Genomic DNA, 22,623 nt, shown 5'->3' with positions numbered 1-22,623 from the left:
CAGTCTGTACTACTGTTCTTTTCATTATGGATCCAAGCTCATCTTTGCCAGATGAATGAATTATGCAGGTATTCCTGTAAAATTTGTTAAACTTTTCACCCTGTCAAGTTAAATTCAAGGACTTCTTCCCAATTACCTCAGAGCACTTCAGATGTGTTTGACTGTCACTCCTGGACAACACACACACCTGGTCAAGTTTCATTTTACAAGCGAACAAGATGTTAACAGGCAGCCCTTGTACCCCCAAGAGCACTTGTATTGTTCAATGAACACTCCGACTTCTTTCAGACCATCCATATCCATCTAGCTATAAAATCTACACACCTTTTTAAAAATGTGAAATTCAGCTCGTGTCTACTGGCTTTATACTGCTTAGGGCCGCTAGGCGGCCAACACACAGCAAGTACTGCAGAGTTTTGCACCCTGGCACAGAAACTGCACCTCACCCATTAGCACTTTGTCACCATTTAAAACCACAACCAAGAGTCTGTCAGATCAAAAGCCTTTAAAGACGTTACGCTGATAAAAGGTATCAGTTTGGGCCCCATAGTGGTTAAGGTGTTTAAGACCGTTTAAATCAGCACCACTGTCCCCTCCCAAGAGCACTTTGTAGACATTTAAAGCATTTTATCTAAAGATCCAAACTGCTGGTAACTCGACGCCTCTGAGCAGGTCAAATACAAGACGACACAAATGGCGATGCAATTCAGCACAATATTTTATTGGGTTAAACAAGCTTCACTAGCAAAACTGTGCAAACTTGAGCAGTGAAACAAAGGTGGTCTTGCAGGATAACCTTCTCTGCTATTTAAAGAGTTTACAAGTCGATCAAAGATCATACGTGAAAAATTACTTATATGGCTTTCCTATTTCTTATTAATTGGAAGACTAGTTTTCCTACTCCATGTCTCAAAAACCTGAAGTGTTCAGTGCTTTGTTGGACATTTTTCCATAATTTATAAGAAAAGAATAGTTCTAAGTGCATAGAAAGTAGCTGGCTAAGACATGCCACTGTTTGGAGGTGTACCCCCCCACTCACTGAATAGGTACAAATTTAAAAATCGGCACAATCTAAACTGAATCACAAAAAAGTATTTTTCAGATTTTCAAATGGATTTTTGGGATTATTAACAGAGATGCCCGCCCTTATCCTGTGAAACACTGCTGTGGAAATAATTTAAATCTGTACCACATCCCTCAAAATGGTCTCGGCAGGGTTCAAATTGAAGCTCCAGGGTAAGGCAGCAGGGTGACAAGGAAAAAAAAAAAAAAAGGCAATAGCCATTTGGGGTCCAGAAAAATTACATGTGCAGGTCGGCTACAGCTCTCTCCAGGGGATCAACTGTCCAGTAGTCATAGTCCCAGCCGAGGAACCAGCCAGTAAATGTTGGTGGCTCGAAACCTTGCTGTATCTTCACAACTGGCGTGCGGGGATCTCTGTTGGCTGGGTGAGTCTCAATGTAACGCACAGCTGTCGGGAAATCGAAAGAAAAAATATTGGAACACCACAAAACATCAACTGACCACTCGGCCCAACAAAAAGACTGCTAGTCCTGTATGTGCCAAGTTTACCCTTAACAAGTTTCCATGTTTGTCCTAATGTTCTTGAGCTCATTTTGAATTAACAGCTTACATCCACTGCACTCATTTTTACGATTACAAAACTTAAGTCATGTGACCTATTCATCTCAGATTCCTTCACTCTCCTCAGAGCTCTCAGAATCAGCTCAGTTGCTGTCCTCTGGCTGCTCTACCACCATTAGGTCTTTTGTGGCCTGGACATGAAAACTGCACAGTACTTCAGGTGAGGCCTCAGCAGTGCGTTATAAAGCAGCACCTCCCTCGACTTGTACCACATACATAGTGTTGTAAGACCCAACATTGTTTGTCTTCACAAGGCTTTGGACTCTTACATTATTGTCATAAGGGGGTACTTTCAAGTTCCAGACGTCCTATTCTGTATTTCGATCTGACATGGACTTCCTATGTGTAACGCTGTATTACATTACATTAACTATCCTCTGTATAAATCAGGTCTGTGTGCCATTCAAGTCCATCTAATGATTCAGCAGATTCTACTGTCCGTTATCTGCCATTCCACCTACTTTGGTGTGAAATTTAAACCATGTAATTTATATATGCTCCTTCCCAGATCACTTATTTCTTTTTTATTTAAAATGGCAGCAGCCCCAACTCTGACCCTTAAGGGGCACAAGTTTTATAATATCCATCTCTATATCTTAGATATCTCTATCTTCTCCCTCTCATATGTTTTATCTCTATATAAAAAAAATAACATTCTCCAATTCTATAAGGGCTCCTCGCACCATAACCCTTTGCTTCCTTGTGGTTGAGCCAGTTTTTCCACCCCCATCTATGTATAGCACCCTGAATTCCCAGGAATATGGAGTGCAAAAAGAATCTAAAGATTTAAACAAAAAGGTCATTTGAGTAGGACATTACAATCCAAGATTAGGGGGAAAAAAGACCAGTAAATTTTTTTTTTTTTTTTTTTGGAAGTCTGGGACAAAAAATCTAGCAGAACATTTCCAAGTCAACCGATTACCTGATGCCATGGCCTCTTTCTTTTCTTCTTCCTGGGCTTCATTTCCAATCCACACAAATACCTAAACAGAGGTGAAAAGGAGACTGGGTAAGCCTTTTTTACAGAATCTTTGTAGAGCGCAGGTTCTGCTCCCCCCTCACACAGCAGAGTGTCCCAACATCTTCTGCCAGGTTTCATATTCCAGGCAACACACATTGGAATGCTACAAAGGCCATTATTTCTTTACTTTGAAAAATAGCATTACTAAAACCTAACAACAAACTCTCAAATGGTTTTCATCTAATCAATATTTCTAAACTTGATACTGCAGACCCCTATAGAAAGATTTTTGATAATTGAAATTATAAAAACAAGTAAATGTCTGAAACCTTGATTAAAAATGATAATGTAAATGCAGTCTTAATGAAAAGAATGTACTTGCATTAAAACACAAATCAACATTTGATGCAAGGTTTGTTAGTCCATGTAAGCGTCATATTTAGCGCACTTCAGTTTTTTTTTATTTGGTTTCAGGGACAGTCAAAAATCCACAGTAGTAGTATTTGGAAGCATAGCATAGTAGGAAAAGTCCATATTTATAATAAATTTTAATCCAAAGTTTATCAAGTAGTAAAAATGGTCTAATTTTTCAACTTAATCTCTGCCAACAGATCTTAATTGTTAGATCATTCTTTACTTGTTCATGGAGATGAAGTAGGCCCAGAACTCTTGGGTTCAGATATGATTAGTAAACACACACATACTTTTATTAAGGTGTGTGTTTGTAGTTCAAAAGGATTTTAGGTTCAGGACAGGGGTCTCCTGTGGCTGCAAGATTTTTGTTCTAACCAGTTTCACAATTAACAAATTTTATTGACCTCCATTTAAAAAAAAAAAAAATGTATTTTGCATTCATAAAAGTGCATTATTGGTAGATTTACATTTAAAAAGTGTATTTTTGTCCTTTTTTGGATGCCTAATTTTGTAGTTTTCATGTAAATTCACTTTTTTTGCTCTCTTAAATTGTATTTGAATACAGACAGTTAATGACAAGCATAGCAGGCAGCAAGGCAAGCTACCCAGACTGCTAGTGGGCAGTATTTTAGCGTTACTTGTGCAAGTACAGGTACTCGTCGACATACGACCTATGCAAGTTACGACTGTTCGACTTTACGACGCGATTGACTGTTTCCCCTGCCAGCTGTTGGCAGCGCCAGTTTCCTGCACTCTCAAGTCTCGCTACGCAGCAGTAAAAATATACGCAGCAGTGTTGCCCCACGTGTGTTTGTGTCTTGTTGTTTTGGCAATTTTCGATAATAATATAACCCTAACATATAACCCTATAATATTAGCACTAATAGCAGCTTTCTACTCAAAACGGCAAACTTGAGAAGCTGCCAGCATCAAACCCAGAAGCTCTTGATTGGGCAGTTCTTAGAATTGCACTACGCAAGCAGTCGCATCAACTGCTTACCGCAACCTGCTTTCTTTTTTCTTCTTGAATAAAAGCGCACTTGTTCTGTTATACTTGTACTTGTGAAAGTGTTTATTTGATATTTGGACTTCAGGCTTCACACCAGTCATTCTCAGTCACACACACCACTCACATCCACATCCACAGTTATCCCAGTCTCGTTCATGCACAAGTTTTATATACAATCATCACATTCAAATGTTAACAGTTCCCACACACAACTGCTGACTCCCAATCAAGAGCTTCTGGGTTCGATGCTAGCAGCTTCTCGAGTTTACCGCTTTGAGTAGAGAGCTGCGGTTATTGTTAATATTATACAATAAAAACATACATTTGATTTACGTCTAACCACCATTGTAAATTTATAGTGCTTGTCAAAGTTAGCGTTCACACTCGCCCCGATATGACACTGCTCTTTTCAAATAAAGACGCGCTATAACAGAGGTGAACTCAGATCAGAGAAAACAGAAGCCCTCCCCGCAAGAAATGTCGACTCACAGTGTATGAATGGCGTATGGAAGAAGTGTGTTAAGCGTTATGTAAATACTTTTGCTGGATTTAACAGTGAACAAGAACTTGATGAGATTCGTGAAGAAATAGTGAAACTGTCAAAAGACCTTTCATTGGAATGTGAAATGGAAGATGTCGAGGAGTTGCTAGACCGGGAATCAGGTGAACTTATGAATGAAGAGCTGATAGAATTGGAAGAAGAAAGAGTGGCGGAAGAAGAAACAAGAGAATTGGAGTAAGACGAAGAGGAGGAGGTGCCACAAAGAATGTTCACCACAAAGGGATTGTCAGAAGATTTATCTACTGAATAAACTCCTCGCTCATTTTGAAAAAATGGACCCAAATATTGAACGATTTGCGAGGATTGAACGGATGGCACGCAACACATTTCGTCCTTATTGCGAAATTTATGAAGAGAAAAAAAAAAAACAATTCAGACGAAGCTCACTATGTTTATGAAAAGAGCAACTCCTCCCATCACCCCGTCCGCAGCCTCGCCTGATCTGATGAAGGCGATATCGACAACCCGCAGCCAAGCACCAGTGGTGCCAGGAATTAAATGTACAGTACAGTATTTCTTGTTTTGTACGTTTTCCACATATTAAACAAATTGTACTGTAGTATGCTGTGTTTGTCTTAGAAAGTAAGAAAATGTTGATAAAATATTACTTTAAGATGATTACAATATTATTACCCAGTCTAATATTCTTACCTTAAATTAACATAGGCCGACTTACGTCCAGATCGACTTACAACCAGTCAGTCGGAACCAATCGCGGTCGTAAGTCGACAAGTACCTGTACTAGTAAATAATGCAAAACTAACCAGACAACCAATTAGTAAAAATTCTTTTGCCTCAATTCCTGCCTCATTCACTAAAAAATTCAGAATAGCCAGTCTAACTTCTGGCTTGATTAAAATATAAAGAAAAAAAAAAAAAAAAAAGACGTTTTATTTAACATAGGAGTCCAACTGAAAGAATAAGTTAGGTTGAAGACCTGCAGCCACATGGAGCATCCAGGACTAAACCAGAGGACTGCCAGTCTAGTGAGCGTGCGGTGATTAAAGCAACACTGCAGGTGTGAAACTAAAAAGAGACGTTTAGTAATTACGATGGCAGACAGTACTGCACAAACTTCATAGTGAATGCTGCTCTCCAAATTTTTTTTAAAATATCCGAAATACTGATATAAAAATTACTTTAGCCACGACACGGTGTTAAATGTTTCTTGTAACATAGCACCAAGACATAACTCAATTCTTTCAGCCCACATCAGTTTATACCTACAGTGTATATTCATTACCTGTAACTTAAGGGGATTTTCTCATGAAGTGGTTTATAAATCGAACAATGGCTTTAGGGAAAAAACACACCACATACAACATTCTGAGATCCAGATATGTTCCGGTTATTACTAGAAAATGGCACCACTGCCACATGCTCCAGTTCTTAATCCCTCACTTCTTACTTTCCAGCTTTTCTTTGCACAGGCTACTCTAACGTGACTTTTCAAAGTCATTCTCAAAAGGTGCCCAAAGCCTTCAATCAGTATCGATCTGGTTGGTGCGGAGGTGTTTCACAGAAAAGAAACCAAATTATCACTTGACAAGTGTGGACATGAAGCTCCATGGACTCGCACCCCATTCCCATTTCAAGGCTTTTAATTAATGTAATTGGAATCCAAGGAGGTAGGCATTACTTCTTCTGGAAACAATATGTACCGATACTATTAATAGGAGGATGCAGTTCGAACTATTAGCATTATTGGGTGACTGATCACCATTCAAAAAAAAAAAAAAAAAAATCTGCCATTAAACATGCCCACACCTAAGATGGGGTAAACCAATCCATTTTCAGTTTACAAAGGATATGGTGGTGGTTGGGATAGAGGACCACCTTTCAGGAAGTGTATACAATGAACAGCGGATATGCACCAATTACAACAGATTTTTGAAAGCCGTGACCTCAATATAGGAATTCTAAAACTGGTAAGCAAACAGTTTTCCTGGAGTTTAGGGATTTCATCCTTGAAATGACATGACAGCAATTCCAGGAAATTGATATTTGAGGGGACTTTGCTGTAATGCACTGTACATAACCAGTTTTAAAAATAGTGTTCAAGTCACACTTTGTTCTATCAGAACAAAACTAGCCATTTAGAAAAACCTCCTATTTCCAGCGTCATCAGGTTTAGCTCCTTTATCAATGTTATGGCACCCAGGACATAGGCAGTACTGAGGATGGTAAAGAACTTTTTTTTTTTTTTTTTTTTAGTTTGTAAGCAAAGTAGGAAAAAAGCAAGATGGCCAATTGGCCCTTTGCACAGATTGCTAACAATTAAGAAAACTTAGGATGTCTACAGCCAGACTGCATGCCACTGCCCAGTCCTGCCTGCTTTCATTCACATTGGTTTGGTTAGGTAGCCATGCATGGCCAGCCTGCCCTGTAACGGCTGCATTGATTCCTGGGATAGTAGTTCTTCTCATAGCTCAGTCTCTGGTCCACTCTTTCCTTAAAATTTTCACAAAACCAGCACCAACATTTTTTTCAAAGCTACCACAAAAAAGCACTTTTCACAATCAGTTTTAAAAATGTGGTTTTCCTCCTTTCATTTCTAAACTTTGGATATATTCAAATATGCATTACAGTTACAAATTTCAACTTCCACATATGCCAAGACTTTGAATAACTTGCTTTCATACAGTCATATGAAAAAGTTTGGGACCCCCTCTCAGCCTGCATAATCGACTCTCCTTTCAACAAAAATGATACCAGTGGTCTGTCTTTCATTTCCTAGGAGTACTGCGGTGTTTTCCGAACAAAGATTTTTAGTGAAGCAGTATTTAGTTGTATGAAATTAAATCAGATGTGAAAAACTGGCTGTGCACAAATTTGGGTCCCCTTGTCATTGTGCTGATTTGAATGCCTGTCACTGCTCAATGCTGATTACTTACAACACCAAATTGGTTGGATGAGCTCGTTAAGCCTTGAACTTCATAGACCGGTGTGTCCAATCATGAGATATAAAGGTATTTAAGGTGGTCAATTACAAGTTGTGCTTCCCTTTGATTCTCCTCTGAAGAATGACAGCATGGGATCCTCAAAGCAACTCTCAAAAGATCTGAAAACAATGATTGTTCAGTCTCATGGTTTAGGAGAAGGCTACAAAAAGCCATCTCTGAGGTTTAAACTGTCAGTTTCAACTGTAAGGAATGTCATCAGGAAATGGAAGGCCACAGGCACAGTTGCTGTTAAACCCAGCAGGTCTGGCAGGCCAAAAAAAATACAAGAGAGGTATATGAGCAGGATTGTGAGAATGGTTACAGACAACCCACAGATCACCTCCAAAGACCTGCAAGAACATCTTACTGCAGATGGTGTATCTGTACATCGTTCTACAATTCAGCGCAATTGGAAACAAAGAACATCTGTATGGCAGGGTGATGAGAAAGATGCTCTTTCTGCACTCGCGCCACAAACAGTCGCTTGTTGTATGCAAATGCTCATTTAGACAAGCCAGATTCATTTTGGAACAAAGTGCTTTGGACTGATGAGACAAAAATTGAGTTATTTGGTCAGAACAAAAAGCGCTTTGCATGGCAGAAGAAGAACACCGCATTCCAAGAGAAACACGTGCTACCTACTGTCAGATTTGGTGGAGGTTCCATCATGCTGTGGGGCTGTGTGGCTAGTTCAGGGACTGGGGCCCTTGTTAAAGTCGAGGGTTGGATCAATTCAACCCAATAGCATCAAATTCTTCAGAATAAATGTTCAAGTATCAGTCACAAAGTTGAAGTTTGCGCAGGGGTTGGATATTCCAACAAGACAATAACCCAAAACAGTTCAAAATCTACAAAGGCATTCATGCAGAGGGAGAAGTACAATGTTCTGGAATGGCCGTCACAGTCCCCTGACTTGAATATCATCGAAAATCTATGGGATGATTTGAAGCAAGCTGTCCATCACATTGAACTGGAGAGATTTTGTATGGAATTGTCAGAAATGCCTCCATCCAGAATCCAGACACTCAAAGGCTATAGGAGACATCTAGAGGCTGTAATATTTATAAAAGGAGGCTCAACTAAGTATTGATGTCATATCTCTGTTTAGGTGGCCAAATGTATGCACCTGTCTAATTTTGTTATGATGCATATTGCATATTTTCTGTTAATCCAATAAATTTAATGTCACTGCTGAAATACTACTGTTTCCATAAGGCATGTCATATCAAAAGGAAGTTGCTACTTTGAAAGCTCAGCCAATGATAAACAAAAATCCAAAGAATTAAGAGGGGTTCCCAAACTTTTTCATAGGACTGTTTATTATTCACATGCACACACTTCAAATGAAAAGGTTTGATTTCTAGATTGCTAGTCCATGAATTTCTAGTATCAAAAGCACAATTGGCAGATGTTTAAAGTGTTCTTTACTTAATTTAAGAAGTTCTGAATTCTCCACAAACAAAAGGCAGATGTGATAAAAGAGAAAGTGGAACTCTAAGTATTTTGCTTTTTACACTCGGGGAGTCTAAAATTTAGGTAATACTTGCCCCAATAATACAAAATTGCTTGCGTTTGGTTAAGCACTTAACAGTTTACTTGCATCTCCATTGGTGCTGACAAAATCTAAATTAAAAAAACATTCCCCGTTGTTAAAATAGTTTATCAAGTTTGGGATTTTTTAACCAGCAGGCTGTCGATATCTGAGCATCACAGTCTTCCATTGCACTCTAAGCACTTGACCGTGAGAATTGCAATTTTCAAAATAGGTTAAAATGGCCTTCTTTCCCTTCAAGGTACAAGGTAGCAGAGTCGTCATTTCTAACATTCTACGTTTATTAAGCAGTCACATCAGTATTGCAATGTGTGCCCTCAACTGTTTTGCAGTGCAATTATTACTGGTTAGTGACAAAATTATAAAAAACGGGAAAGCAAGGAAAACCGACGTACAAAAGCCCAAATCTGTCACGGACGTGTGGATTTGCTCAGCTGGGTTTTCTTAGTTAGTTAAAACAGACCACTTACTTGTTCCCAAGTATCGAGAATCATTACATCATCTGTTGCTAGGTCATCTTGTGTCATCTCCCCAGGCACCTCTTCAATCTAATAATCAAATAAAATGAAATCCATTAAGTAAGTCTAAAGCAACCAAGGTAAAAAAAAATCCAATAGTAATCTTTCAGTGTTGATATTTAAACAAATATTCTAAGGTTTTCTAGCGTCAAATACATATGCAGCGGATTATAGCAGGTCTTATGAATGCTGCCCACCCTCCACCACGTTCTTTTTGCCATGGCATATTCCTCAGTGATGGGATTGGCGTTTTACTTCAAACATACTTGCTCTCCAAAGTCTCTGCATGGCACTAAATTTAGCCTGTCTATTCCTACCAAATGCAGACTAGAGTTGTCCAAGCCTTAAAAATCACCAAAGTGGCCACATTGGCAATTGTGACTACTCACAAATGTAAAAAGTGGTCAAGACAAAAATTCAACTGAGACAGGAAGGCAGATTTATAATAAGATAACAAAATACATCACACTCACTATGAAGCGGCCCGTCTTGTTGGAGCAGGCAAACAGACGAGGAGGATGGGTGTCCATTTTGTCCTTCAGTCGTGTGGAGGTACGGTATTCAGCTTTTCCACCCAACACCGCCCAAAACTGATCTGAAAGTAAATAAGTAAATGGGATAAAGTGTAGTGTAGGAATAGAGCACACAGTTTTTTTTATGTCAGATTTAAGAATTGTGCCATAAGACATTCCATGTAGATTTAAAATGACTCAAATCAAACAGTTTTTAAAAGGTTTGCTGGCCTTTGGCTGGTATAAGAAACGAAGACACCTACTAGTCTCTCTACCCTCAGAGAGTTCAGAAGCAGATATTCCTAGAATACTCCGAAGCTGCTGGGTACCATTTCTCTCTGCATCACTGGCACCTTTCCCATACCAGGTAAAGGAGGCATCCGGAGTTACAAGAACAAAGGCATCATTGGAGTTCAAGTTGGAAGCCGTGGAATCCACCTGACATGCACAAAATATATTTTATATTATATATATATATATATATATATATATATATATACACACACACACACACACACGACCGCAAACTGGATTAGAAACCAAAGACCGTGTACCCAACAGGCAATTAAAAAAAAAAATCCATTTACCACATATACACCCCTGCCCCACACACACTTAGAATAGCAAATGTTCTAATCATTCCATTCTATTTTGGGTGAGAATTAAAATACATTAAGTCTGAACAGATCTAAAAAACAAAAAAGGGTATATTCACCTCTACTGCACGAGTAAAGCCAGTAGAGTTTGATCGCACTTGGAAAAGACGGGTCTCAGCTGGGGGAGACTGCCCTCCATCACGGGATGTGCCTCCCTTGTACACCACCATTGGTTTTCCACCAAAGATGCTCATCAGGTGTGCAGGTTCTTTGCCCTGGATCACACGTACCTTTCAGGCGGCATTGGGGGGGGGGAAGAAAGAGGGTAAGATTACTAAAAGTAAAATGACCAAAACATTGTTTACTAAGTGCACCAACAAAACTCCCTTTACTCTAAAAAGAAAAAAAAAAAAATTAAAGCACAAAGAATGTGGAAAAATAGACCGGTGAATGAACTCAGTGCGTCCAAATCATGAAGACAATACCTTGGGTTCTGCAGGAAGCAAGTGACAGTTTCAAATTTGCAGACTTTATCCTTCCAGTTCCAACATGAAGTCAATATTGCATTGTGTTAACAGATATGAGTGTGTTCTTAGCTTACACGCACAGTCTATTATACTAGTATTAACTTTATATATTAATGCCATCAGCTGCAAGATGACTTCTCAAAGTGAAGCCACACAACTGGAGCTTAAAGGTTAGTGAAGGGGAGGACGAGCAATGAGGTGAGGCACAGCTGCGTCTTTATAAAAAGAAGGCCAACCTCACAGAAACATGTGTCGGTGTAATCTCAAGATGCAGATTAATACTTACTCTGCTTGAAAAGTGGAATATCCTTTGTTGGATATTTTTCCACAATTCAAAAGAAAATAGTTCTAAGCGCATAGAAAGTAGTTGGCCAAGACATGCCACTGTTTTGTGATGCAGTTTAGATATTGCCGATTTAAATTTGTGCCTATTTAGTGAGTGGGGGTACATCACAAAAGTCTTCTGTTTTTCAGATCTTCAAATGGATTTTTGGGATTATTAAAACAAATGTCCACTCTTATCCCGAGAAAAACACTGCTGTGGAAATTTAAATCTGTACCACCTCCCTCAACTGGATTAACCTTTATTAATGGCAGCTTTTCATAAATTAATGTATTCTTCAGAAGAAAATTAAATGCAGATGCTGACAGCCAAGCTCACATGATGCAAAGCTGCACTAAAAATGTGCTAACCCCTCATAACAAAGCTACCAACATGTGGCAATTGAAATCTTCCAAATAGAAACACTACTGTGGTCGCTGCCATTTTTATATAGTAACACAGAGTCTGTTCTAACTCTGGTTTAAGTCAGACAGACAGGGTTTTTAGGTAAAACAGAAGTTGGGATACCAGTGCAAAACTGTTTGCTTCAACTTGCAAGACTTAATTTACTTTAATTGCTGCAGAACATCTGTGGGTTGTAACCTATTAGTTGTTCCCTGAAGAAGGCCCATTTGGAAATAACGGAAAACTACTTTTTCAGTTTTTGCTCACCTAAAAAAACAGTTTAAAACTACAAGCAGTTTACTGCTCATCTTTGCTCCATTTTAGGTTATTCATTGCATTTCAAACTGATTAAAACATGAAAACTGAAGTGTATATATACACACACACATATATACATACACACACTAGACAAGTCAGTGGGAGCGCTGGATGCCATTGAGGGAGCATACATACTGTGAGACCATCTCATTCAAAATGACTGAGCGAATACAGCAACGAATCTGCATCAAAATTTTGTATTAAGCTTGAACATTCGTCTGCAGAAATTCGGACGATTCAAAGGCCCACTCATGCATCATGTCTCGTGCAGTTTTTTGGAGAAACTGCAAATCACCCAGGTGATTTGGCCCCCGCCCCCCAACTTCTAGCTTTTCCCAAAATTTCAGACAGTCCTGGAAATTCAGGAACACAACAAGGCAGCTGATTGCAAATTCCTTTGTTGGAATCGCCGAGTGTTTTGAAAGGTGGAAGAGACGCTGGGAGAACTGTGCAGGGTACCAAGGTGCCTACATTAAAAGGGGACCAAGGCATTGTTTTATGGGCAATGTTTTGTGCATCTACTTCAATACATTTATCCATTTTTCATACTACATGGCTGGACACTTTCTGGACAGACCTCATACATATATGTATACACACACACACACACACGTATATAAAATTGTATTTTCCTTAAATATTAGGCAGTAAAGGCTAGTAGAGGAGACATTAAGAAACAAGGTTGTAGGACTAAGTCTTCAAAAATATTTGCTTTGTTGATAAACCATTGATAACCATTACCATCTAAACTCTGCTATCCAGCACACAAGGTCACCTGAAGCCCAATCCTATACCAGCATCATATTAGGCACAAAATAGAAAACCATCTAGTCTCCTGTAACTCTCTCTCCCACTCAACCCTCACCGTTGTTAAAGCTATCTGCATTTGTTGGAATGCCCTGTGTACTTCCACTAATGGACACTGGTCTCTTTCCAATGCCACACTGACAACACAAAAGGACTAGCTTGACTGGGAGCAGATAAAGTATGCAACACTCCTGCGTTTATCTGCCAAAAATCCGAGGACATCCAAGATCAGCAGTCAAAACATATGGATTCACGACAGCAGTTCTCATAAAAAGGAAACCCAAATATCGAAAGAGCTCAAATCTTGCCTGGTAAGCAACTACGACCAAGTAGGAAATCCAGGATATTTACAGTGTTTCCTTGCTACCAAGGCAGAGAGAAAATACTTTGTTCTGTAGAAAGGAGCACTCCCTTTGTGAAAGCCACCAAATTCTTGTCCTTGTGTGGACTTTCTATTGAGAGAGAAGACATTTCAGAGGGGAGAAAAGCCACAGTGGGCTTCATTTTAAGGGATGCTTCAGAAGAGAAGATACACCTTAGGGTTTCAAGCACATCCCAAGAACCAATGTGAATGGCTAAATAATGCAATCAAACCACCCTAGTCAGTTTATCCTCTTCACAAAATTCACAGACTGCATTATAGCCAACATGCCATCTGATCACGTACATCTCCAGTCTTTCCAGCAACAACTGCTTTCATCAACCAAGCCCACAGAATAGTAATCCTCACACAGCTTTCATAAGATTTACCCTTCAGCGACAGTGCCACTCATCATTAATACCTCTACTGTACATGCCACACAGCTGTGTGTCCATTTCTTTCACACCTGCTGTCCTTTCACTGCCAATCAACAACATTGGTCCTTCCCTGCAGAGTATTTTGGAATCCAAATTAGCTTTCTATTTCCGGGTGTTGTGCTCTTTCCACTTCACGTCGTCATCAATAAAGAGTTCTCATGACAATCTTTTACATATTTCTCTGGTCACCATCGTCATTCCAATCATGCACAGCAACAAACCCAATACAGATCTCTACTTCAGCTCCATCTTCACCAGACCTTTCACTTTTCCCCATCCACATTCTCATACATGGAGAACACCACTGGATTTTTTTTGGTTTATATTTTACACACCCCCCCCCCCCCCCCCCCAACTTTCTTAATGCCACCCTACGAACACTAGCAGCCTCAGACATCACACACTATGTCATTGTCAATGGTCTAAACTCTCCAACTTGCTTTCTCAACTTTGTTCCTTTTGGATGGTAACAGGGCATTTGAATATGGATAAAAATACTGTTGCAAACTGTATTAAAACCTACTCACATTCACAGAACCTCCTCTACCCAATACCACTCTGTTCAGAGAAGCAAAATGGCAAGTACAGCTCCCACTTTGCGATTTCCCACAAATGTATACACAAAAAAATAAAGTGCTGGCAACCACAGTAATGGTCAATGGGATGCCATATACAAGTCTTACATGGCATCAGAAACACCTCCATGACCATGCTGTTGAAAAACCATGCACAAAATACAGTTAGCTGCCACAAAACGAGTTATTTCTCTTTAAGTTCAACAAGTAAATAAAAATACCTACATAGCAAGCAGGCAAGGAAGGTACTTCTAAACAAATCAGTCAATCAAAATTAAATGGTAAAATTTCAAGTCGGATTCATGCAGTACCCGGACCCTGGGTCCATATATATCGAGCATCATAGGATTACTCCCAAGAACCACATTAAAATCATACCAAAATAAGAATTTGTCCTACCTCAGAGAACAAAGTGTCTCAGCCCTAGTGGGGAGTAGGAGGCCATGTCCGAGAATAACCGACGTCATGACTTTAACACAAGTCACAAAGTGGAAAAGGCTATTGCGTTTTGTCATTTTCCCCTTGATACTAATGCTAAACCATAAGCTAAATATTCAAAGGCAACAGTAGAAGCAGGAACACACAAGACAGGATATTGCACTAAGCAGCATGTAATTGTTGTCAGTTCACTACAACACACACACACACACACACACACACACACACACATACGCACGCTTCAGTGATTTCACCTTATGCTTGCTTGGATAGGCTGCAGCATCCCTGCTAACCTGCTCAGGATAAAGTAGGTTTAAAAAAAATGGACAGATGGGTTATCCAGTTATATTTTCAGATGAATCATCTTCCCGCAGGTTTTGAAGTCTCATTTACTCTTCCATTGTCTCAAAACTTCCATGGTGTGATCCCATTCTTTAATTTTCTGGAAGGTTCTATTTATCCATACTATGGGAACCTCCAGCTTCCTTTCTTTCCAAAGTGTAACACGTTTCAGGGATTCAGGGAATAAAGAGCTCAGTGTACCTGTGTCACATTGTTGTCAGTCACCAATCCTGCCCTGCTTATTATCTTCAGGGTAATATGCTGGCTATATAAATAAAGTCTGCATCTGTGACCACCTGTGTGTGGATATACAGTGATCCCTCGCTATATCGCGCTTCGCAGCTTCACTCTATCGCGGATTTTATATGTAAGCATATTTAAATATATATCGCGGATTTTTTGCTGGTTCGTGGATTTCTGAGGACAATGGGTCTTTTAATTTCTGGTACATGCTTCCTCAGTTGGTTTGCCCAGTTGATTTCATACAAGGGACGCTATTGGCAGATGGCTGAGAAGCTACCCAACTTTCTCTCTCGCGCTGACTTTCTCTGATCCTGACGTAGGGGGTGTGCGCAGGGGGGCTGTTCGCACACCTAGACAATAGGGGCGCTCGTCTAAAAATGCTGAAAGATTATCTTCACGTTGCTACTTTGTGTGCAGCTGCTTCGTGAAGCGACATGCTGCAAGGTGCTTCGCATACTTAAAAGCTCAAAGGGCACGTATTGATTTTTGACTTTGTTTTTCTCTCTCTCCCTGCTCCTGACGCAGGGGGTGTGAGCTGCCGCCTTCAACAGCTTTGTGCCGTGGTGCTTCGCATACTTAAAAGCCAAAGAGCCCTATTGATTTGTTTGCTTTCCTCCGTTTCCTTTGAAGAGGAAGATATGTTTACATTCTTTTAATTGTGAGACAGAACTGTCATCTCGGTCTTGTCATGGAGCACAGTTTAAACTATTGAAAAAGAGACAAATGTTTGTTTGCAGTGTTTGAATAACGTTCCTGTCTCTCTACAACCTCCTGTGTTTCTGCGCAAATGTGTGACCCAAGCATGACAATATAAAAATAACCATATAAACTTATGATTTCTACTTCGCGGATTTTCTTATTTCGTGGGTGGCTCTGGAACGCAACCCCCACGATGGAGGAGGGATTACTGTACAGGGATATTGAATGCAATTAAGATATGCATGCTAATACACACTTGGGGCCATGATCTTGTGTGCCGATTTGTATAATTTAGCTTGCTTTGGGGATGAACCTGCATATTACCACACACATCATCAAGGGCTTTCAAAGTCTGGTGCAAAATTAGAAAAATTGTTTTGACACATACCCAAATAATCACAAATGCAAAGCAGCATTTTACATGTAACACATTCATTTTAACCAACGGCACATGGCTTATCCGTGTAGATAGAGATGAACTAAATCGGTTACACGATTGCTCCGTCAGACTGATAACATTTTATGATTGTTGTCCAGCATTCCTAAAACATTCAGCCTTTCCCAGGATGCAAGGGTGAATCTCTGGCTGAATGGCACCTTCTGGCAGCACCTAGCAAGTTAGGACCACGCACATGCTCTCCTAAATCCTGGTGAACTTAAGTTTTCTAAAAATCAGGCAAAAATGATAAAAATGCTTTTAGTCCTGCTCTCAAAATCAAGACCAAAATTTGTATCACTGACATTTGAGCCAGTTAAGATAGTTTTTCCTACTTGGAGATGCTTGATAAATACAGGCTCTGGTCTTGTTCCACAAGATGTGAACCAAGATGCACCTGCGAGTTTGTGGTGCAGAGAAAAACTTGCATTTTGGTTTTAATTCTGCAATCAAAAAATAAATGCAGTTCAATAATTAGGTTATGTACTGTCCAACTCCTGGTTTTCTCAAAGCCTTCTAGCTTATGTTTGCATTGCATTGTTAATGATAGTAGTGCAAGCTTTGTGTGAAACTTGCCTCTCTAGGTTAGTAACTAAAAAAACGAAATGAGAAACATGTAGGTGATTAATATTATTAAAACAGGCTTTAAAAATACACTTACAAGCTGAAGAAAGTGGTGGGTTAGCTGCATGCAGTGTAGGGAATTCCAAGAAACTTGCCAATGCAGATCTCCACTGTGCATTAGTACAGCTGACCTATTCCATAGTCCCATGTAATGTTCTTTATAAATGGGGGCCTCAATATAAATTATTGCATCAGACAGCAAAGCAGACAAGTAGACAAGGGTGCATCATCACACCCAAAAGGATAATGACATGGTTCTATTAAACACATTTCTAAATCTTATGGGCTTAACCCTAAAGCAGTCACTCTAATGCACAGAAAAGTAACAAAAAATGCAATTGCAAGGCAAGCAGAAACCCAGAAGTCACTTCCACAAAGCCTTATAAAAGATAGTAGGGCTGAAGAACGCAGGCATGGGATCACAGCCCATCAATCAGAACATTTTATATTGTGCAAGTAGTAATCAATTTTTGGTTTAAAAATACACCATCCTCTTTAAGCTGAGAATATTAAGATGCTCCCCAATTTATTCTTAAGAAAAAAAAAGGTACAACAGCACAAACCATTACCAAATGAAGAGGAAACGAATACCTGAGAAGTAAAACGAGAGCCTTCAACCTAAAAGAACACAACAGTATGAAATGGAGACCTGCACATTCAGAAAGAAAAGTCTGTTAAAAAACAGCCAATTTAAAATAAATAAATAAATCCCAGGGTCATTTAGAATAGCAAGACACGCAAGTACTAGGGAAATTAAGAAATTACACAAGCTACTTAAAACTATGTAATAGAATTTGAACACCAGCCGAAGATTGCTCAATTTTAGTTCATGTATAATTACCTGAACAGGTCCGCCACCCATTTCCTCATCAAGCTGAGCAGTGAGAATGGCCGAAGCTCCAATCTCATCCTGGGACGAGTCTGCACCCTGCCTGCATCATTGAAAGAAGTCTTCATTAGAAGGTTTCAAACAAACAAAAAGGTGCCAGGAAATAATCTCAAAACTGCAGCAAACATCAGTAATAGCTTCCTTTGCTACATTGAAACCAAACAAACAATTTGGGGCCAAGAACCTTTACTCCCAAAACAAATGTCTGCAAACACTTTAAACAAAAGCTAGAGAAGCATGCTCACCAATTGTAAATGATATGGCCCTGTCTGCCACCATGCTTATAGCTATACAGAATGATATAGCAGTCTCCACCATAAAATTGTCCATATGTAGAAGGATCTACAGGTACTTTGTCAGAGCTCTCAACCCTCCATATCTGCAAAGACAAAAATATTTAAAAATCAGAGGGAAAAAAAAAAAAAAAAAATCCAAAAAGACAAAACCACAGAAGATATTAACATCTAGCACAATGACAAAACTACAGCTTTCCATCTGAAAATATCCATGCACATTTAAAAAGCCTTATAACCAAGAGAATCTAGAATTATTCAGCAGGTATGCACACATTGAACCTACTATTTCACCAGTTCAATTTATATTTAGCATTTAGATAGTTTGACATTTAGTAATGAAACTCCAGGGCTATATGGTTTAATCAAAATGCTGCATATCCCTGCTAAATAAATTCAGTTTTTGACACAAGGACTACAGTCTTTAATAGCATCAGTATCATAAGAAGCCATTTAGTCTGCTCCTTTAACATTTTGCACTGAACATACATTCAGCATTAAAAGCACAGGGTGAACCTCCTATTATCAGCATCAGCGGTTTATTACAAAACCTGGACAGGCTGGAAACTTACAAATCTAACATTTACAAATACTGTGATTCATAAAAAGGCACAATTTTCCTTTCCACATTTTCCCCTCCAAGACTTAATGTAAGGAACATAAGTATTTTTCCTCCTGCTTATTACATCTGAATAAAATTACTCTAAAACGTGTAAATGCTACTTACCTTCTTCTCACCATCACCTCCATCAACCATACCATGCTGAGCAGCCATAGCATGAGAGTCGTGTAATGTGGCGGCATCAAATGGCACTTTCTCAATTTTGGCAATGTGACCAGAAACATAGGCGACACCCAGTCCTTCGGTTTGGTACAAGTCACGCCAATTCTTAAAGAACTGCTTGAACAGAGGCGTTTCACCAGTCTCTGGTAACACTTGAATCTTAAGTGGAAATAAGAACAAGATAGAGGCAAGATAAGGGGTTTACTAGATAAAAGACTAAAAATACGATATAATTCAACAGCAGAACAGAATAAATCCTGCCAAAATGATCAAGAGACAGGTGTCCTGTAATTTGGCAAAGGTACTTTTCAGAATTATCAAAGCATTTAACTAAAAACACACGTTTAATTGACTTGTCTCTGACATTTTACAAAGGATGTCTGTTCACACACCGTATTTAGCCTGTTGATCCAGTTGCTCTGACAAAAAGTACAATTAAATGCAAACTTGTACACACTTTCATACAGAACACCTGGGCCATTAACAGCATATATTTCATATTCAAGGCCCAGTTCCTTCATTAATTTATTTCTATCTTGATTGTATGGGCAAAGTAACACTAAAAATCAACCAACTAGAAATGAAAAGGGAAACATTATAAAGTACCAGGAGCTACACTGTACTGTATATAGTTATGAATTTAAAAAACCCACACACCAGCATAACAACTTAGCTCTTCAAGAAATATTTCCTTTTACCCAATTAAAAGTCTCGTCTGTAAATACTCACTTGAGTGTATTTGGGATAACCCATTTTAGTGATAAAATCTTCAGCTGCTTTAAGTGCGGCTTTCCTCTCATCAGTATTGGCTTGCATCCCTTGAAAAAGTATAAGGGACACTAGGTTAGACTGACTATTATTCCATTTCGTTAATTCACAATGCGGTTAAGGGGGAAAAAAAAAAAAAAGTTTCAGAACCTAGACACACCAAGAGAATAAAGACTACTACTAACTAAATCAGTTACTACGGCTGAACAAACATTGTCAAAGTGGACAGAAGCATAGCATAAAATGTGAAAAAGCCTTCAGTCACCAACTACAGACAATCAAGTTTTGGACACCATAAAATGACCCATTTACTAATCAGACTATCCACTGAAACCTGTTAGAAATACATCTGTCTAATCAAAAAACAAAAAACGTAGCCACAAATGTGGTGTCCAGGATATGTATGTACAGTAGGAGTCACTGACTAAGATTAGCTTAGCACAATATTCCTATTTTTGTAAATACTGAGGATTAGAGGGAAACTAGTTTAAGTAGTTGCTTAAACTACTGTGCCCCTTTGCACTTTGGTAATCTGTTTCATAACACATTAATGTTTTTCTAGTTAAAACCTAATTTAGCCTTAGGAAAGCTGATATTTGATATATGTTGCATGCCTTATCTACAAATAATTTGGTACTGCATATCATCCATCCATAGTCTAGAAGCTTATCCTTATGAAAATTTTCATAGGCAAGGTCAAGCACTAATGAATATCAGTGAACCAGGCTTTGGTTGGATCATGACACTCCTGGGGAGTATCAGATTATACACCATCGTTTAAAGAACAGTGATGCAAATCAGTGCCTCAACTTTCAGAAGCTAGAAATTTCAGGAAGATGCTCACTGGTCATTCCAAAGATATACGGTACTGTACTGAACAGGACTCCTTAGAATTGACTCTGATCTAGCATAAAAGGCTTCATATTTTGATGGTTATCCTGGAAATGCATGGGAACTCCTAAGAAGATGGGCTCTTGCTAAAGCTGGAGAATTCTAGTCTGCCCAACTTTGTTACCACCATAACCAGGGGAAAAACATGGAAGCAAAGCAAAAAAATATTAAAAATGAGGGAATTATGAAACACCTGATCAAATAAGGCAAATACTGAATCTATACCAAGTTTATAAAAAAGAAAAAAAAAAAAAAAGAAAAACCAATTTCAATCCCAACCCTTCCAGACGAATATCTTGTTGTCAGAGCCATGGTCCAATATGAAGCAATCGCCACTCTCCAGGGTGCTCTGAGTAAAAGGATTCTCTGCTGCTACAAGTGCGATGCTCATTGCTCCGTGAGCATTAGACACCTGCATAAGAAACATTTTAAAATATTTAACATGTACTTTTCATCTGAATGAAGCCAGTTACAACAGTCACAAGACGTGATATTTACAGGCCTACCTTGTAAAGCTTAGCCAATTTTCTATTGGCAGCATCAGCTTTTATATCCTCATCTGAGCCCCCTTCCGGCAAATCAGGTTTGGGACCCAGTACCTAAGAGTAGATCAACCAATCAGCACTGTATTTTACAGTAAAGCAATAGGAGGGATTTCTAGCATTCACTCCAAGCATGCCAAAAAAAAAAAAAAAAAAAAAAAAAAAAAAACAGCAATTATGACCATAATCATTTTCACAATCTTTCCACCAAGTCAAACATCTCCAACTTGGAGTGGAGATATCACAGAGCCCATAACAAACCAAGTACAGCTACACACAAATTAAAGTTTCCATTTTACCTCAATCATCTTCTCACGCTCCATGCCTTCCTCAGACACAAAGACCCTAGCCCGGCCACTACGCTCATTATCACGGATTCCTTTGGCAACCTGGGTAGCTTTCAGTCGCTCAAAGCGATTTGACTTTGATCCACACCATTGGAAGATCTCCTGTAAACAAAAAGGAGACCGAGTCAGAAGATTCTGTAACTTTTGGGTTTCAGATGTTTAATGTACATGAACAAAAAACCGAATACACTAATTTTCTGAGCATAGGCAATAATTACTAGAAATAGGAACATTTGAAATGTTTTGTGAAGCTGAATTTAGATATTGGTAAATCCTAAAAATCCCCTTATTTAAAAAACGTCTTTGTAACCATTTGAACTGGTAAGTCCGTTACTAGTCAGTCAGTCTCTCCACAAACTCATTTCAGTTAAAAAAAAAAAAAAAAATTATATATATTCCAACGTCTGCTCACTTATGGCGTCTTCAAGCCAGTCTCCAAAATACCGCTTAAATCTTGCCAATCCCTTTTACTGAAAGATGTTCAGTTCCCACTAAATTAGATTACCCATTTATCTGCAGTTATCTTAATTAGTGCTGTACTGACCCACTTCTGGTGTTCTCTTCCCACTGGAGTGTTTGCCTAGTTTGGGTTCTTAAGAACGATGGCACATCAAAACATTAACACTGCTTATATGCTTCCCATACCAAATGGCATAACACAGAGACCTACACATTGCATGGTGCACTACAAATTCTAACAAGGAGGTATACGTTTATTAGATTTCCAGCCATCTTGGACAGGTAGCACAGCTAGTATAAAGACAGACCTTTTTTTAAAAATGTGGGTAATTACCCTTAACTCAGCATTTAGGTTGGTTTTACTTAGAGATTTAATGCAGGTAAACAAAAATGCTCCCTGGGAATT

At 39.0% G+C, this 22,623-nt stretch overlaps 1 protein-coding gene across 3 annotated transcripts in view; it reads right to left on the bottom strand.

Annotated features, from left to right (window-relative positions):
- Window positions 1-703: 703 nt before the first annotated feature.
- LOC114656928 (gelsolin-like) overlaps window positions 704-22,623 on the bottom strand; it is a 36,991-nt gene continuing 15,071 nt past the window's right edge. For 2 of the 3 annotated variants that reach the window (XM_028808556.2, XM_028808557.2), the window contains exons 5-18: window positions 21,711-21,860; window positions 21,376-21,468; window positions 21,149-21,281; window positions 19,940-20,028; window positions 19,154-19,369; window positions 18,379-18,512; window positions 18,086-18,176; window positions 17,836-17,862; window positions 10,830-11,000; window positions 10,378-10,552; window positions 10,076-10,197; window positions 9,555-9,632; window positions 2,567-2,627; window positions 704-1,471 (exon numbers count right to left, since the gene is read on the bottom strand). In XM_028808556.2, the coding sequence (XP_028664389.1) occupies window positions 1,302-1,471; window positions 2,567-2,627; window positions 9,555-9,632; window positions 10,076-10,197; window positions 10,378-10,552; window positions 10,830-11,000; window positions 17,836-17,862; window positions 18,086-18,176; window positions 18,379-18,512; window positions 19,154-19,369; window positions 19,940-20,028; window positions 21,149-21,281; window positions 21,376-21,468; window positions 21,711-21,860 (1,710 nt within the window). In that variant the 3' untranslated portion in view covers window positions 704-1,301. The remainder of the gene's footprint in view (window positions 1,472-2,566; window positions 2,628-9,554; window positions 9,633-10,075; window positions 10,198-10,377; window positions 10,553-10,829; window positions 11,001-17,835; window positions 17,863-18,085; window positions 18,177-18,378; window positions 18,513-19,153; window positions 19,370-19,939; window positions 20,029-21,148; window positions 21,282-21,375; window positions 21,469-21,710; window positions 21,861-22,623) is intronic. The other variant, XM_028808559.2, reaches the window with a different exon arrangement.

Source organism: Erpetoichthys calabaricus, chromosome 9, assembly GCF_900747795.2.
Source record: "Erpetoichthys calabaricus chromosome 9, fErpCal1.3, whole genome shotgun sequence".
Lineage (NCBI taxonomy): Eukaryota > Metazoa > Chordata > Cladistia > Polypteriformes > Polypteridae > Erpetoichthys > Erpetoichthys calabaricus.
The sequence above is the reverse complement of the archived record's forward strand: the minus strand, read 5'-3'. Positions and strand labels throughout refer to the sequence as shown.